Below are 16,432 nucleotides of genomic sequence, written 5' to 3'. Positions count from 1 at the left end.
ATGGGAGGTTGTCAATGAAAGCTGATTGAATGAAAGCATAATGGATCTCTTCTCTGTGAATGGGGCGCATTCATTCATTCATCCACAAACATTCCCAGGCTGTACGTCAGAGGCCGTGATATTCAGTTGCCACGCTCTCCAAAGACTGAACCCTATTCACAGACAGCTTTGCTGATTCCAACACCACCCCTGCCCCCCAAGGACCATCTGGATCTCAGACCCCGAAACCCCTCCTTCACGCCCAGAAACCACAGCAGTGACTCCACCGTGCTTTTGACTGATGCAGATGTTCAAGCACCAAGTGACCCAATTTAAGGGCGAACCCTGGTTCCATAACCCATCCCTTGCCTTTTGCAAGTTACCTAACTTCTCAGAGCCTCAGTTTCCTCATCTGGAAGACAGGCATAAATAAAATTGCTGTCTCCTATTAGCTGTGAGGAATAAATGAGATACGGCACGTGATCAGAACAACGCCCAGTGCACAGGAGGCACTCATGGGTCGTGATCACAGGCACCCCTTTCCCTCCTGCCCCCTCTGCGGCCCAGCGCAGGTTGTGTCACAGGAGGTGGTCCATGAAATGAGACTTCCTGGAAACACTGAGATGTGACAGGATATTCTGGGTGAGGAAACCAGCACCGCCAGGGTTCTGGAGATGGGGTAGAGCCGTGAGAGCTTTACCCAGATGGAGCAGGCAGATGTGAAGGAAGGTCCCCAGGGGGGGATGTGATGGCCTCAGGGACAGGAAGCCCAGTACCCCATGCTCCAGTACTCAACAGCTTTGCAGCTGAATTCCCTTTCTCCCTGGGTGACCACATTGTGCATTTCACGTCAGAAGAAAGCCACAGGGATTCCACTTCACTGTCAGGGAGGTGCTTTTTGGGTCTTCTAGAGCCTATACATATTTCAAGTCCCACTTCCTGCTTTTCCGGGACACCCCTACATCACTGCCCCATTTGAGGTAGTTGTTCAGGGAACAATTGATGGATGTAAGCCATGACACATACAAACACAAACACACAGCGGCCTCTCCAGAGTGGACAGTTCCTTACCCTGGCTCTGTGCCTCAGTTGCTTCCTCTGTAAAATGGGGACCATTCTGTAAGTCTCTTGGCCCTGACCACTGGAAAGATGAGAAATCATGAGTCTAAAACCAACTGCCATCAGAGAGGAAAAACGAGTCTTAGAAGTAGGCCTGGATGTCTTTCCTCAGAGCTGGGTGTGCACCTGCCTGGGCAGGGATGCCCCTCCTCACTGTTAGAGAGGGCAGGCCCCATCTGGCACCTTCTTTCAGGGGAGCCCCTGGGTGAGGTGCCTATAACTGATGGACTGAACCCCAGCTTGCTCTTCAGGGCTCTGAGCTGGCCATGGGCTTGATGAGAGACCCCTGCACTGCATGAGAACGTGCACCCGAGGCCTGCCCAATCTCATCTTCATAGCATCCCCTGCACCCATCAAGAACCACTTGCATAACCTCATTGTCTGTCTCCCTGTGGCTGGGGAGCCCCTTCTTTGTCCCCTCCCTCAGGGGCAGTGGGTGCTGCCAGGCCTGCTGGCTAGGCCTTGCTGGGCCCCCATGCGAGGAGCTGTAAATCTGCCTTAATTGAAATGTACAGCAGGGAGGGCTCTGAGGAATGGTGTCCTTGCCTGCCACCGCCACCTTGACTCTGGCTTGAGAGAGGGGCAGTGAATCAAACTACAGCCCTCTCCTGTCCTCACGCTGTCTCGGGGGACACAGCAGGGGAGTGTTTGTGGCCCAGGGACAGCTCCCAGTAGGATGGAAGAGCCTTCTTTCTCCATCCCACTCTGGACTCCCCTGCCCTGGAAATCTGGGTCAGAGCCACATCTATCACAAGGCAAGTCCAATGCCCTCATGTTTATTGAGTGCTTTTCCATTCACCAACTTATTGGCGCCCCACCACAGCCAGTGAGGTAGATTGAAATTATCAGACCCATTTTATAGATGAGACGGATAGGCTCAGAGAGGTAAACTGACTATCCCAAGGTCACACAGCCACTAACTAGCAGAGCTGGGTAGAGCCTGGTGAGGTCTGGCACCCTGCACCCAAGAGACCGCATGCTCAATGGAGGCAGGGTAGCACCGCCTCTGTGACTTTGGCCCAGTACTTAACCTTTCTGAACTTCAGTCTTCTCTTCTAAAAAATGGGGATAATAGTTCCTACCTTGGGTTATTAGATTAGATGAGACAACGCTATAAAAAGTATTCTGCATTGTACTGAGCAGGCATAGAGACCTGCCCGATAAGCATGATTACAGTTGTTATTATTACCCCAAGGATATGCAAATGCTGTCCCTTTATGGCCCAAGCCCTGGTGCCTCTAGGCTCATACCATGCCTCTCTTGGTGTCATTCAAGCCCTGGTAAGGTGGGCTTAGGGTGGGGACATGGAGAAACGGGCAAAGTGGGGTCTCTGAGCTCCCCACTAGGGCTGCCTGCTGGGAAGATGGTCGGAAGCTGGTTTGTGGCCCTCATTCATAGCCCACGGCGGATGCTGCCTGTTTTCTCACGTGGACCTCAGCCTGCTCAGGGCCTCACTCCTTGAGGAATGTGGACCAGGCTGAGCAGGGGCTGGAAGGACTGAAACTGGCGCAGGCTGTACAAACAAACCTCTGTATGCCTGGCCTGACCCTCCAGGGTCTGTGGGAGCCCAGGGGAGCAGTTTGCCCTTCTACATCCTGGGCAACCTGGGATGGAAGAGGTGTGGGCCGAGGTGGGGTTGTGTGTGCCCTGGAAGAGGAGGCAACAGGCTGCCCTGGAGTACTCAGCAAGGGGGGAGGGGGCGGGCAAGAGATCTAGGCCTTGAGCTCTGCCGTCTCCTTCAAGCCATCCCGACTGCCAGCCCTGACCTTGATCCCTGCTCCCCCCAGAGCCCACCCTTCCTGATGAACCCCCTCCAGGACATGGTTCTGATCAGCAGCCCAGCTGCACCACTCAGAAGAGGACTGGACTGCTCTATGTCCCAAATCCTCCAGCAGAGAGGAGGAGGCTCCTATACTAACAATCCCCTCCCACATCCTGGGAGAAAATTCATATACTTTCACATACCCCCTTCAGGAGTCCTCGAATAAGAAGAGATGGAGGTTCTGGCTACACCTCCTGGGAGCCAGGTGGGTGGGGGGGCATCGCTGAGGTCTCAGATGAGCTCTGTGCACACTTTGGGGCCTGTGGGGCTGATCCTTAGCATTTTTAGATTTTATTATGATTGCGCCTGTTTAAATATATATATATATTTTAAATATATATATATTTATAGCTGTCTGTGCCCACCGCCCCCCAGCCCACGCTGGCCCCTAGTTCTTCCCCCTGACTTTCTGTCTGGTGGCCGTGTAGGGCAGCACCGTCTGCGTGCTCTTGTCGGACACCGTCTGGGTGCTGCTGTTCCTCGTGACCCTTCGGGTCTGCTCGGGGGCCACGGCAGGACCCGAGCGGCGGCCAGTCAGTGGGGAGCGCCTGGGCTTGCAGGGGGCCGGGGAGGGCTTGAGGGGGCTCACGTAGGCTTCCGCGCGGGGAGGCTCGGGGGGCAGGCCCCCCTCCTCCGCCGCCGCCCCCTCCTCGCCGTCCCCCTCCTCGTCGTCGCAGCACAGCGCGTGGTAGAGCACTTTGTCACTGAACCGCACCCTCTCCCGTGTGCCCGGGGTCCGCTGGGGCAGCGGGCCCTTGGTGGGGCCGGCGCTGAAGGCCTCCTCGCTGGAGGAGTCGGGGGTCTCCACCCTGGGCCCGTTGGGGATGGGCGTGCTGCCGTTCATGAGCCGGTAGTCAGGGCCAGCGCCTGGCCGGGCAGACTCAGGGCCGTCCACGGAATCTGAGGGGGTGGAGACGTCCAGAAAGGAGCAGAACTCCCAGCTGTCCGAGAGGATATCTGGTGTCATGAAGTCCAGGTGGCCCAGGTCAAAGGGGCCGCCCACGCCCGCCTTGTCGCTGCTGGAGGTGCTGCTCACGGTCGCCGTGGTCCAGTCGTCCGGCTCCAGCTCGAAGTCGAAGTCTGAGGTTAGCTTATCAATCTGGCTCACCACCTGGCCAGAACAGGGGAGAGGGGATGAGAGGGGCCGCACCGGGGCCTAGAATCACCCGGATGTGCATGTGCCCCTGCCCTGCCCCGGTAGGCCCAGCTGTAACACTACAGGATGAAGGCTGGTCTTGGAGTTATGGGTTTATTTGCTCTGTTGAAGACCCAGATTGGAGCAGGGTGAACAGAACTTGTTCTAGTCATTCCCAAAGACCCGCTTGCTACTCCTTGGTCCCTTGGGGTGGGGTGGGGTGGGGGGCCGCCTCCCACTCCTCAATCTCTGGCAGACCAAGTGCTACCTTCTAGCCCTGTACCCTGTCCCTTCACACACCCCTCTCCCCTGCAACCAGCTGCTGCCCTGGGGATCAGGGCTTGATCTTCCTTTGATTGAGATGGGGCCATCTAGGAGGGGTTGAGGGACTCCAGAAAGTCCCCTCAGCAGCCCACCCAGCCTGGAAGAAGAAATTATATGAAGTGACCATAAGGAAGACCCTGTTGGGCCAGCCCAGTCAGCTGGTCAGTGACTGTCCCCCATGGGCCTCCATCAGCCTCAGGACAAGAACACCAGGTGTGCAGCCTGGGATGGGGTGGGGGTGCTTTGAGAGTCAAGCCTCCTGGAGATGAGCTCGCTGCATCCCCTCCAAACCTCAGGAACCTCCTCCCTCCTTCCCCTTTCCCGCCCACTGATGAACACAGATCAATCTTGGCTTGCTGGGAGAAGGAATACAGCTAGCATTATTTGGTAAGCAATAAAGAAACCATCTATCCTGGGTCCAGAGCTGCTTGTTAAATGATCTCAGGGGGCAGCTCAGCTGCAGAGGTCACTGAACCCTGCCCTGCCCCACATAATGCAAAGTTCTTGGTGGATGCAGCCGGCAGGCTTCCATACAGGTGGTCCGGCCTGAGGACACCCCCTGGCCCGCGCCACAGCACACAAATCACGGAGGAAGACGGCAGAGGTTGGGGAGGTTAGGAGATTCCCGTCAGAGACACGGGCACATGATGGAGCATTAGGAGGGAGAGACAAGGTTCAAGACAGAAACAACACAACAAAATAACCAAAGCAAAAAACAAAGGGACCAAGAGTCAGAGTGACAGAGACACAGAGATGCACCATGAGTTGTCACGACCAGATCTAGCTGCCAGTGCCACCCCGGTGTTCTTCACCTGAGGTCAGAGCAGTCAGTTAATTAATTCACTAATTAATTCCTTAATTCAACAAACATTTACTGAGGACTACTGCTGTCCAGGGATGGGCTGGGTGTTCAGTGAGGAGTGGGGGTGGCGAGCATCCCAAAGTGAAGGAGGAAAACAAGGGCAAAAGTAGTTAGGGTCAGTGGGAGGACTGCTTGGTCAGGAGTCAGGTGGCTAATGCAGGGAATCTTAGTCATCTCCCCTCTCTAGATTAATGGGGAAGAGGGGTGGGCTAGTTTATCTCCAAGATTCCTTCCATCTCTGAGATCCTAGGACTTCATGCTTTAAGAGTGACTTGAAAAGCTATTTTGGGTGTTCATGCCTAGAGCTGCCTACTCCCCAGAGCCCCATGCAGGGGGCCACCTGGCTAGGCCTGAGGAAGAGTTGGGGGAGTCAAGACACCTGAGAGCCAGACTTACCTTTGGACAAGTCACAGAACCTTTCTGGTCCTCAACTTCATTCACCACCAAGTGGGTACAATAATCCCAGTCTGCTGGCCTCACCAAAGTATCACAAGACACAATGAGAAGGGCAGTGAAAGGGCTCCGTGGTCAATCATCTCCCATCTCCTGGGGACCTACTATGTGTCAGGCTTCCCATCCCTGCTCTTGAGTCCTCAGCACCACCTATAAGACCATCATCTCCTGCGTTTACAGATGAGGAGCCTGAGGTACTAGTCACCAGGGAGGCTGAGATTCCTGCCTCTGCAGCACGCCTGCAAAACTGCATACTGCTCTGTGATTGCTGGGCTTGAGCGGGCAACTGGGCCTCAGCCTCCAGTCTGTCCACCCCTTCTTATGCCCCCACCCCCAGATGACTCCTCCTACCTCACAGAAGCCCTTGCTAAACCCACCGTCCAGAGCTCTCGAACTTGTCTGTGCATCAGCCCACTCCCCCAGAGTTTCTGATTCACCAGGTTCAGGATGGGGCTCAAGAAGGTACAGATCTAACAAGTTCCCAGGGGATGCTTTTGCTTCTGGTCCAGGGCTGCACTTTGAGAACCACTCTCTAGGGTGCTGGGGATTTAAGCCAGGTGAAGACACAGCAGCCAGGGCACTGGGGGCCTCAGGAGATGCCCTTTAGCCTCTGAAATAGCCACACCATCAAACTAGGCTCCCCTGATCAAGCGAGAGTCTGCTGCTGGCTGAGTGGGGGTGGGGCGTCAATGCCCACGGGAATCTGAAGTTAAATAACTTGGCCAGGTTCTCATAGCATTGGCTGAGGCCATGCTGAGCCCAGAGCTGGGCCTCCGAACGACCAGTGAGGATGAGTCCCATTGCACCTCAGGCCCAGCTGCAGGCTAGATCCAGGTGCACAGGGCAGGAGCCTAAAGTTTTCAGGCTGGGCACCCTCCTCCCCAGAAAGAAGCTTCTGCCAGCCCCTGCTCATGTGGGCCCTTCCCCATCTCCATCAGAACATCCCTTTCTGGTTCATCCTATGCTTTGCGGCAGCATGAGGATACCGAGGAAGGGGGTGGGGGGCTGGGTTCAAGTCTCAAGGCTGCCACTTCTTGGCTGAAGGGCTTTAGGCAGGTGATTACTCCTCTCAAAGTTCTGTTTTCCTCCCATGCAAAATGGAGGTGGCATGCCCCTCTTCCCCTAGGGTGATGGGGATTTAACAGATATGAATGCACTTTAAACTTTAGAGCCAGCCTGGCCAAGTGCTTAAGTAACCTGGGTTTTGGAGCCAGACCTGGAATCCAATCCTGGCCCCACCACATAGCAGCAGTATGACCTTAGCCAAGTTACTCAACTTCTCTGTGCCTAAGTGTTTCACCCATAAATAGAGAATTCTAGGGGTGCCTACCTGGCAGGGCTATTGGGAGTATTTAATGACTTGGCATATGTAAAGCATGTGGGACAACCTAGACTGCTCACATCTACTCTGCACAAGTGCAAGAGCTCATGTACGACCAGGCCCTGGGACCAGGCCCGAGTGATGGGAGTTAGTTCTTCACCAAAGGGACGGCACTCCGATGGGGAAGATTCCCAGTGCCTGCGGCAGGATAATGGGGAGATACTGGGCTGTTCTAACTCTTGCACATGGGTTTGCCTAAAGTAGGGCTGCCTCTAGACAGAACAGAAATAGAAGAGTATCTAAGAGAAAAGTCCAATAGCTGTGAGGCTCACAGACAAATCTTGCCCAGTCTAGCAGGAGGGTCTGGTCATACCCACTTAATCAATAACGTAAGTGAGGCCCAGAAAGGGAAGAGACGTGACCAAGGGCACATGGCTTATATGCAGGGGAAATGGGTCTGTCCACAAACCCAGCTGCCCTCCTTGGGGTCTCATTTCAAGGGGTCAGTGGGGAGGGCAGGTGTGGGGCAGCCCTCCCGCCCACCTGCCTCTCTGCTCCGGATGTCTTGAAATCTGTGATTTCTCTCAGAGATTTAAAAATCATTTTGCCTACATGTAATTTGGGATTGTCTTGGAGTGTAGGGAAATAATTATATACACAGAAGGAAAGAAAGGGGGAGAGAGAGGGGAGGGAGAAGTGAGACACTGAAATCAGAGGCAGACCCTCAAAGCTGATGGGACTGAAGACAATTGTGAGTCCACCCTTCTCATCGGGTTGCTGAGGTGGAAGCAGGAAGGGGCCTGAAGTTGGGAGCCCTGATTCCTGGGCCTGATCCCTAAACACCAAGAATTACCTTCTCAGGAGGGAGCCAAAGGGAACACTCTGAAGAGAAAGTCCAAGCCTGAAGGCTATGACAGAACTCACTGGGGGTCTCAGGCCCTGTCCCAGGGGGCGTCCCCAACCTCTGTCCTGGACACAGGCTTAGCCTCCCTCACCTGTATAACTGCATGTCCCTGCTGCCAGCAGCTTCCTGCCCAGCTCCTGCTCCAAGCTACATTCAATGAACTTTCTAAACAGCCTACAGGACCACGTCACCCCTCTACTTCCAGCCATTCACTGCCCTCCAAATTCCTGACCCTCCCAAACACACCCTCCTCCAAATCTGGCCCCCAGCTCCGTCTTCTCCAGCAGGTAGGCTCTGTCCTGCCTGGCCTGCCTCTTCACCACCCTTACACACTCCTGCTCACTTCTGCCTCTGGGCCTTACCTGGATGGCCCTCCTGTTTTTACAATTCAATCCATCATCACTTCCTCTGGGAAGCCTTCCCCCACCCTGGTAGAGGTCAGGTTCCTTCTGGAAGGCTCTTAAAGCACCTTGCACCTTTTCTTAAAATATCTGTCACTGCTAAAACTGTACGTATTTATGTGTTATGAGGTGGTTGATGTCTGTCTCCCCACTAGACAGTAAGCCCCCTGAGGGGCAGGACTGGGTCTGTTTGGCCCACCGCTGCATCCCCATCCTGGCACAGGGCTTGGCACACTCTTTACAAATACAACTGACAAATGAGTGGATGAGCTGAGATGGAGGCTTGATAAAAACTGCTAGATGAGTTCTTTGACCAACAAGAGCACCATAGTCCTGGATGTGTCAATATTGCCTGGTCCCAGCCAGCCCTGGCTGAGACCCCTCCCCAAAGAAAGCACTTGTGTGTTCCTTAAGGCTCTAGAGCCAGGTCTGGGGACCCCAAAGTCCCAGTACTGGCATCTTCTCCCTATCTTCACCTCTGGCCCCCTCACCTCTCCTGACAAGCTGCTACCTCCTTCCTTCCCTCCCAGCTCCCCGGGCAGCTGGTTACATAATGGGGATTCTGCATTATTTATGACTACTGATTATTTTTTAATTCCATGATTACGTTATTTATTATCTTCCTGGGGGGCTCAAGCTAGTGGGGGGGGGTGCACAGGAAGTAGATGAGCTGACCATGATTCATGACTCTCATCCTGCAATTTGGTCTAATTGGCCAGGGAGCATGGGTGAATCCATCTGGAGGAGGACAACGCAAAGGGAAAAGGGAGGAAAGGAAGGCAAGAAAAAAATAATAAGAAAAAACCCATGCAATTCTTGCTGAGCTGCGGATGATGGAGCTGACCCACTTTGGCAGAGGCTCCGTGGTCCCCAGCCTCTCCTGCTCCAGCTGCTGCCTGGCTGGGCCCCATTTATCTCATGCTCACACGGCTATGGCTTTCCCTGCCACCTTCATACACAGCACCTTGCCGAAGGGACTACACAATTGGGCAGAGAACAGGCTGTCACTTTGGTTGCTTCCTGTGAAAACTGGGTGGGGGTTCCTCAACCACCACGCCAGGCCAAGTCTTCCTGGGCCCACTACTCCCCACTTTGCTACCTTCTCCCCCACTTCTGATGTGCTCAGGCTACGGTGGACACCTGCACCCTTAAGGTATGTCCTAAGAGTCAGTGATGGAATGGGGAGTACAGGCCAACATAAGTACAGATGTGCCCCCTTATGTGCCCGGCCCACGCTGAGAGACATCCTGGGAAGGGGGAAAATGAGGAAGAAGAGGCCAGGTACTTACTCAAGGAAAGCCACTACCTGGGAAGCAAGGAAGAGGGCCCTTGACCCTGCCCTAGGGAGCTCCTGGGAAGTAAGTAACAGTGGGGAAGTAGATTTCTTACCCAGTAACACAACTAGGAGATTCCTAGGCAATGTGTGAAATTCTCACTCAGAACAAAATCTAAATCCATATCATGGCCTGCAAGGCTCTATGTAACCTGGCTCCCTGCTCTCTTTGACCTTTTCTCTTTCTTATTCACTCCACTCCAGCTGGACCAGCTTCCTTGCTGTTCTTGAACATGTTAACATATTCCCATCTCAGGACCTTTGCACTGGCTGTTCCCACTGCCTGGAATGCTCTTCCACTAAATATCCATCCAGCTTGTTCCCTCAATTCCTTTGGGTTCTCTGTTCAAAAGTATCTTATTGAAAGCCTCCTTCCCACTCCTGTCACTATCACTCTCTATCCCTTTTCCTGCAGGTAGAGGGTTTGACTGCCTACGGCAGGAGAAACAAAAGGGCCCCTGCCAGCCAGAAGGTGGGACTCTTGGTCCTGAACTCTCTGTTCATGGCTAAGAAGCTAATGTGACTCCAAACAACAACAACAAAAGCTGAGGATCAGACCACTGCTATAACAATTCACTAACTATATCTAACAGATATGCACCTAACTTCGTGCTCATCATTGTAGTAGCTCATTATAATATCTCATTTAGTTCTCACAAGAATCCCGGGGGGGGGGGGGGAGGTATATAAAATTTATTATCCTCATTTAACAGAAAAGAAAACAGAAGCACAGAGAGGTAAAGAAACTTTTCCAAGTTCACACAGCTAAGATGAGCTGGGATTTAAAACGGAGAAATCTAGCTGCAGAGCCCACGCTCTTAACCTTTAAGTTAAGACTGACCACATTTTGAGGGGCTGGGGGCCATGGAGAGCCTGCTGGGATTGGCTTGGTACACTGGGGTAGTGGGGAACCTAGGAGAGATGAGGGCTAATTAACAATTGACCGGCATACCCCTCTGCACAACAGCTGAAGCTTTCAAAGCACTTTTATATTCCTCACCTCACTTAGTCCTTTAAACTACTCTTCCTACCCATGGGATAGGACTTGTTCCACATCACCCAGAGGCTGGTGGCAGAGGCTGGAGAGGATGGGGATGGGACAGAAGAGGGAACTCCTAACCCTGCAGGTGTAAGGTTATTGTGAGATGTAAATTATCAGCATCTCCATCTCAGACATGAGTCAGCTGAGGCTCAGGGGTCTGAGGAGGGAGGTGCTTAAGCGCCTTTCCTCTTCCTATGCATTTCAGGCTGCTATGCCCGAGCATGAGAAGGGTCTGCCATGATCAGTGGTGGCTGGGGAATGGGAGTCCTACCTAGAGTCAGGGATCATGCTAAGCCCTTCCTCTGTGTTGACACTGCTCCTTCCTGAAGCACTCCATGCTGCTCCCTGATGGTCTTGGGTGAGTCTGTCTCTACATCTAAGTGCTCTGCCCGCCTGAGATGAGCACCCAGCTGAAGAACCCTGAGCTGGTGCTGTCTGGGGCATGGGGTGTGATGAGGGAAGTGCCTGACATACTCTTGACTTCAGGCCTATTTATGCCCCTGAAAGAAAAATGCTACACAAAGTGTCTGAGAAGGAAAGCCTGGAAGATCTAGCTTTATAGCCCCATGACGGCAAAGAACCGAGATCACAGGTTCCAGGAAGCAGGGGGGCTGTAATGCAATCCTTTTCCCCAAACCAGGCCCTGGTACGCCTGCTTGGTAACCCCAACTCTGACAAACCTTCCCATTGGAATCCAGTTACAGCATTTTCTCTTCTGCCCAGGCTTCCCAGAGCCTCACTTGCCTTTCCCCACATTGCCCTCAGCCCACCACCCATATCCAGACCCTGCCTGGGAGATGACAGAGCTCTGAGGCTTGCACCCATTCTCCCAGCTGGGTGCCATTGGCAGCGGGCTGGCGGGTGGCATACGGGGTAGGCTCCGGTTGCCGTAGCAACCTGCCAAAGTCTCGGGTGGAGGCACATGGCCTACAGGGTGTGTGTGGGGATGGGATTCATCTTTCTCCATCCTGGCTCAGGCCCCTGGGCTGGCACAGCCTGTGAACCTGAAGCTCTGCTTTTAGGGACAGGGAAGTGGGTGAGTGTGCATGCTGAGAAGGAAGGGGACATTAAAAAGCTCTGAAAATGAGCCCAAGTGTTTTGGATCTCTCTGCCTCACCCCCTAAAGGGTACCCCCTCACAGCATCGCAGCAAGAGCTTCAAGTATCTCTAGAAGGCCCCTGCCAAAAAAAAAAAAAAAAAAAAAATAGGTTGCCCTGGACTAGGCACCAGGAACCTGAATTCTAAACTTGGTTCTGCCACTTATAGGCTGTGTGATTTTGGGCAAATGCATATCCCTCTCTGAGCTTCAGTTTCTTTAACAGTAAATAGACAGGGCTGGTCTGGATTGTCTGTAAGATGCCTTCAGGTTCTGGATGGTTATGCTGGGAAAAGCAGAGGTGGGGAGGCAGGTGCTTGGAAGATGCTCAGTTGGGAGAAGGCTCTGAGCTGTATCTAAGTTGATACCCAGGATTAGAGACAAACTTGGCTCCTTCTGATTGGGCGTGTTGGCATGTGTTCCTTGCCCTTGCTGAACACTGGGACTCTGGACAGCTCCCATGGCCCCGACCAAACCCCAGGACATCTGAAATGAGGTTATCGGTGGTGGTGTAGGGGTGTGTAGCTATTTGGACAAATGAGGTAGGGTAGGGGTGGGAGTAGGGGTGGGGGATAGGGGGAGAATGCTCAGAGTCATCTGGTCTTTGACCTCTAAGCTGTACCACCTAACGCTGTGCTCAGTACAGATCCTGGCCAGCCCAGTCCATGGATACAAGTACTTCTCTCTATCGGCAGCAACAGCCATTCCTACCTCTTGAGACAGGACCTCCTAGCAGGCTACATGAGGCTGACTCTGGGCAGATCTGCTGCCCTGTCTAACCCCAGCTTCTGCCTGGCATCTCCCCTCCACTCTGAATAGAGCTGCCTTCAAACCTCAGGTTGAAATGCCACTTTGGCAGCCCAAAGTTGGTACTCACCATCACCCTGTCTCTTCAGTCCTCCAAGAACCCCTATCCTGCCTGCACAGCTGGCCAGGGAGAGCTAGGGCCCATAATTCCAATTCAATCACTCTCCTTGCCATCTCTGCAGGGGCCCTGGTTACAAAGAGTTGAAATTTGCCTGAAGCCCACCTGGTTGATGTAATGGCACCCAACGGGCAAATTCAGTCCAGTGGCTCAGAACGCTGGTCATGCGTTTTGGGCTCCAACACAGCCCAGGGGGCAGGGCCGAGGACATGTGTACCTAATTACCCTGCTGTTGTGGGAAGCAGTAATTAAACCAGGCTCCACTTAGAAAGAGAGAGGGGAACACGACATAGTCCTAGCATCTCTTGGAGACTTTTCAGCCTTAGCAAAAAACATTCACAACTACGGGATGGGGACAAGCTCTCTTAGAGATTTCTTAGAGGAGACAGGCCGCTGCCAAATTACACGAAGAGCCCTGCTTCCCCTCATACCCATTCTCACCCCAGAGCAGGGAGGGCATAGCTGACTTCCGTTTTTCTAGGATCAAGGGTTCTGTGCACTTGTGCGCTTTCTGGGAGAATGCTCTGAGCAGTGGAGACTATTTCAGTAGAGCCATTCACACCCTCCCAGGGCCTCTTGTGACCAGGTCAGAGTCTGGGAGCCAGAAGAATATCTCCCACTGAGAGGATGAGCTGGGATTCAGGCCTTGACAGGTCTCCCTGAGTGCTAACCACAGAGCTATGGCATGCTGCCCAAGCAGCCTTTGCAGCCCCAAGACTCTCCAGCCCAGGGCATGGTGAGATTTTGAGCCAAGCAGAACTGGGGGAAAGAAGAACGAGGAGAAGGGAGGCACCCTGCGGGTGGCACATGTGCACACAGCCTTGGGCGCCCACACACTCAAGTGAGTATGTTTTTGTGCCAAGCCCAGGAAGGCGGGTCTAGGGTCTGGCTGTCTCCTGTACACCCCTCACTCACCTCCCTCAGCTCCTTGGCCACCTCCTTGAGCTCCTGCAGTATGCCCTCGAGCTGCCCGATAACCATCTTCATGCGCTGTCGAATCCGCTCTCGCTCGCAGCCACTGCTGGGGTCGTCACTGGGCTGCCCGAGGTCCGGGGTGCCCCGAATGTTCATCCTTCACCACGTGGCCGCGGGCCTGCCCATATTCCCCCCAGCCGGGCACACGCTGCGTCTGCCTCCGCGGAGCCCCCCTCGGCCGGGCAGAGCTCCACATCTTAACGGCCCCCCAGCCCACCCTGGCCCTGAGCAGCCCTCACCCAGCCCTTGCCCCCTGCCACCCCGCCTCCTCTGCCTCTGGGTGGGGAATGGGACACCCAGAGGGGGACAGGGTCTGACAGAGCTGGTCAAGATAAGGACATAAGGGGGCAGAGGGAAGGGCCTTGGGTCTGAGGAGTGGCCCCCAGAACTTGAAGTGCCTGTGGCTGGACAGAGCTGATCTCTGAGTGAGCCTGGACAGAGAGGCAGGGGGATGACGCTGCAGGGACTAAGGGTAAGGGATGCCCTTGGGATTGGGGGGGTGTTGTTGAGGGAAGGCAGTGGTAACCCCCTCACAACTCCTAGGCAGTTGGGAAGGCAGAGGGCTCAAGAAGCAATTGACACCTGCAAAGGGGTGGTAGCTGGGGTCTTCCAAATGTGGAGGGGGCTCCAGATGTGGGTGGCTCTGGGAAGGGAGCTGGATTGCGGGAGGGCAGCCCCCTGCAGAGAGAGCAAGCTTGGCGTCAGCCCTCCCAGGCTGCAGCACCAGCCGGCAATGCCGCTGCCTCCCTCCTCTCTTCTTCCAGCACCAACCCATCGCTGGGGATCGATTTATTTATTTATTTTGTGGGGAGGGGTGGTAGAGGCAAATGGCCTACAGCACAGCCCCTTCCCTAGAGGGGAAGGAGAGAGGCCCTGCTGCAAAGGCAGAAGTCCTCTGCCTGTGATGGGGCACGCTCAGGGAGACCCCCTCCCTCAGCCTGGCCTGGCCCCGCTGGCTCACCAAAGGGCCTCTGCTGGCAACTGGCCTCCCTCCCTGTGCCCCCAGGGTGCCCTCGTTCCCAGCAGACCCTCCTTCCCCCAGCCCCGCCTTCCCCCGCTTCCCGGACTCACCGAGGGTGGGGACACCGGCCTTCCCTCCAAGCGCGTCGGGGGCCAAGCCCCAAGACGAGGTTGGGGGGCCCCCAAGGCTCCCTAGGGAGGGCTTCTCTCTCTCGACCCTTCGGCCCCCGGCCTCAGGGAGGTCCTCGGAGCCGCCGCCGCCGAAGACATCTGGGCGGTGGGAGGGGGCGGGGCCTCCGCGCTCCAGAGAAGGGGACAGGAAAAATCCCCCCTAACCCCCGCGAGGCTCCGAGCTGGCAATGAGCGAGGGTCCGGCGGGCTTGGGGCTCCGAGGCCACAGGTGACCCGAGCGCAGGGTGACCGAGGCGACACCGGTCCGGTCCCAGAGCGCGAGTCAAAGTCGGAGGGATCGGAGGGGGCCGGGATCCCCTCAGCCCAAGCCCGGCATTCCCCGGGCTCGGCAGCGTCCGGGACTCGCTGTGTCCAGTCCAGACCGGCCGGGTCCGGGCTCCGCCGAGGACTGCCCTGCCCTGCCCTGCCCTGCCCTGCCCGGAGTGAGCTGGCACCGCGGGGCGCCCGGGACGCTCAGCCCGGACCCGGTATGTCCGCGCTCGGGAACCCGCGGCGTCCGGAGCGGCCGCGAGGGTCCGCGCAGCCCAGTCCGCGGTCCTCCCGGGGCGAGATCGCTCCGGCCGCTCAGTCCGCGTTCGGAAAGGTCCGGAATCCGCCGGGGCCCCGGGGGGAGGGGCGGTGCCGGCCGCTCGGGACCCCGTTCCCGCCGGGCCCGGCCGCGAGCGCGCGAGGCGGGGGGCCCCGGCCGGGCAGGAGTGGGCCGCCGGGGCGCGGGCGGGAGCGCGCCGAGCCGGGGAGAGGAGGCGAGAAGAGGCGAGGGGAGGGGAGGAGGCAAGGGGAGAGGCGGGGAGGGGGCGCGCGGCGGGCCGGGCCGAGCCGGGGCGCGCGGGGCTCGCAGCCGCGGCTCCGCTCCAGCCGCCTCCTGCCCGCTAGCTCTCGGCTCACCGCCTCGGCCGCCCCGGACCCGGGTCGATGCCGGTGGGGCAAAAAGGCGCCGGGTCGGGGTTGGGCCTCCCTCCGCTGCCTCGCCCTGCCTGCCCCGCCGGGCTCCGCGGGCCTGGGCCGGCTCCCGGAGCGCCGCGTCGCCGCGCTGCCCGCGCCCCGGCCGCCCCCGGCCCGCCCCGGCCGCCCTGCCACCCCTCGTCCCCCGCCGGACTGGCCGCCCGGGCGGGCGCTGGCTCCCTCAAAGGCCGCCCGGCTCGCTCGGGCTCCGCTCGCCTCGGCGCTGTCAGGGAAGGGGCCGGCCCGGCGCGCCGGGAGGGAGCTTTTAAAGCGACACACACGCCTCCCAGCGCTGAGCTCTGAGCGTGCTAGCCAGGGGGTCTCACCACCCGGGCCGAACGGGAAGGTCCTGTACTAGAGGGACTGGAGGATAAACCCGCCGGACTCAGGCTGAACTCGGGGTGCGAGGGGCAAGGCTCTAGGAACTTAGTTCCATTTCCACCTTTCCAGTCACCTCCATTGCACCCCCCCCCCCCCGCGGTGTACCCCAAGCTTCTCTTTTGCCCAAATTGTCCAAATCCAGACCCTCTCCGCGGATCCCTTTCACACCTCAAACTGTGTCCGACCTTGCCTTAAATCAGATTAATTTTAAAAAGTAGAATACAGCCAACCTTTCTTGAGCACCTACTGTGTAGGGTGGAGGACTG

At 56.4% G+C, this 16,432-nt stretch overlaps 1 protein-coding gene across 1 annotated transcript; it reads right to left on the bottom strand.

Annotated features, from left to right (window-relative positions):
- Positions 1-1,858: 1,858 nt before the first annotated feature.
- On the bottom strand, positions 1,859-15,316 carry INSYN1 (inhibitory synaptic factor 1). The gene is made up of 3 exons (XM_077123838.1): positions 14,763-15,316; positions 13,632-14,369; positions 1,859-4,031 (listed from the first exon to the last, which is right to left on the bottom strand). The coding sequence occupies exons 2-3, from the start codon at positions 13,785-13,787 to the stop codon at positions 3,309-3,311; spliced, it is 879 nt and encodes a 292-aa protein (XP_076979953.1). The 5' UTR covers positions 13,788-14,369; positions 14,763-15,316; the 3' UTR covers positions 1,859-3,308.
- Between the last annotated feature and the right edge of the window lie 1,116 nt (positions 15,317-16,432).

Source organism: Tamandua tetradactyla, chromosome 12 (assembly GCF_023851605.1).
Source record: "Tamandua tetradactyla isolate mTamTet1 chromosome 12, mTamTet1.pri, whole genome shotgun sequence".
NCBI classification, from domain to species: Eukaryota; Metazoa; Chordata; class Mammalia; order Pilosa; family Myrmecophagidae; genus Tamandua; species Tamandua tetradactyla.
This window is presented reverse-complemented; position numbering and strand designations above follow the sequence as displayed.

What these genes read in the sequence shown, in the direction of transcription:
- INSYN1 (XM_077123838.1), bottom strand. Translation starts at nt 13,787, where the DNA reads ATGAACATTCGGGGCACCCCGGACCTCGGGCAGCCCAGTGACGACCCC. An exon ending in TGGCCAAGGAGCTGAGGGAG is followed by an intron (nt 4,032 to 13,631) that starts GTGAGTGAGGGG and finishes TGTTCTGGCCAG; the next exon opens with GTGGTGAGCCAGATTGATAA.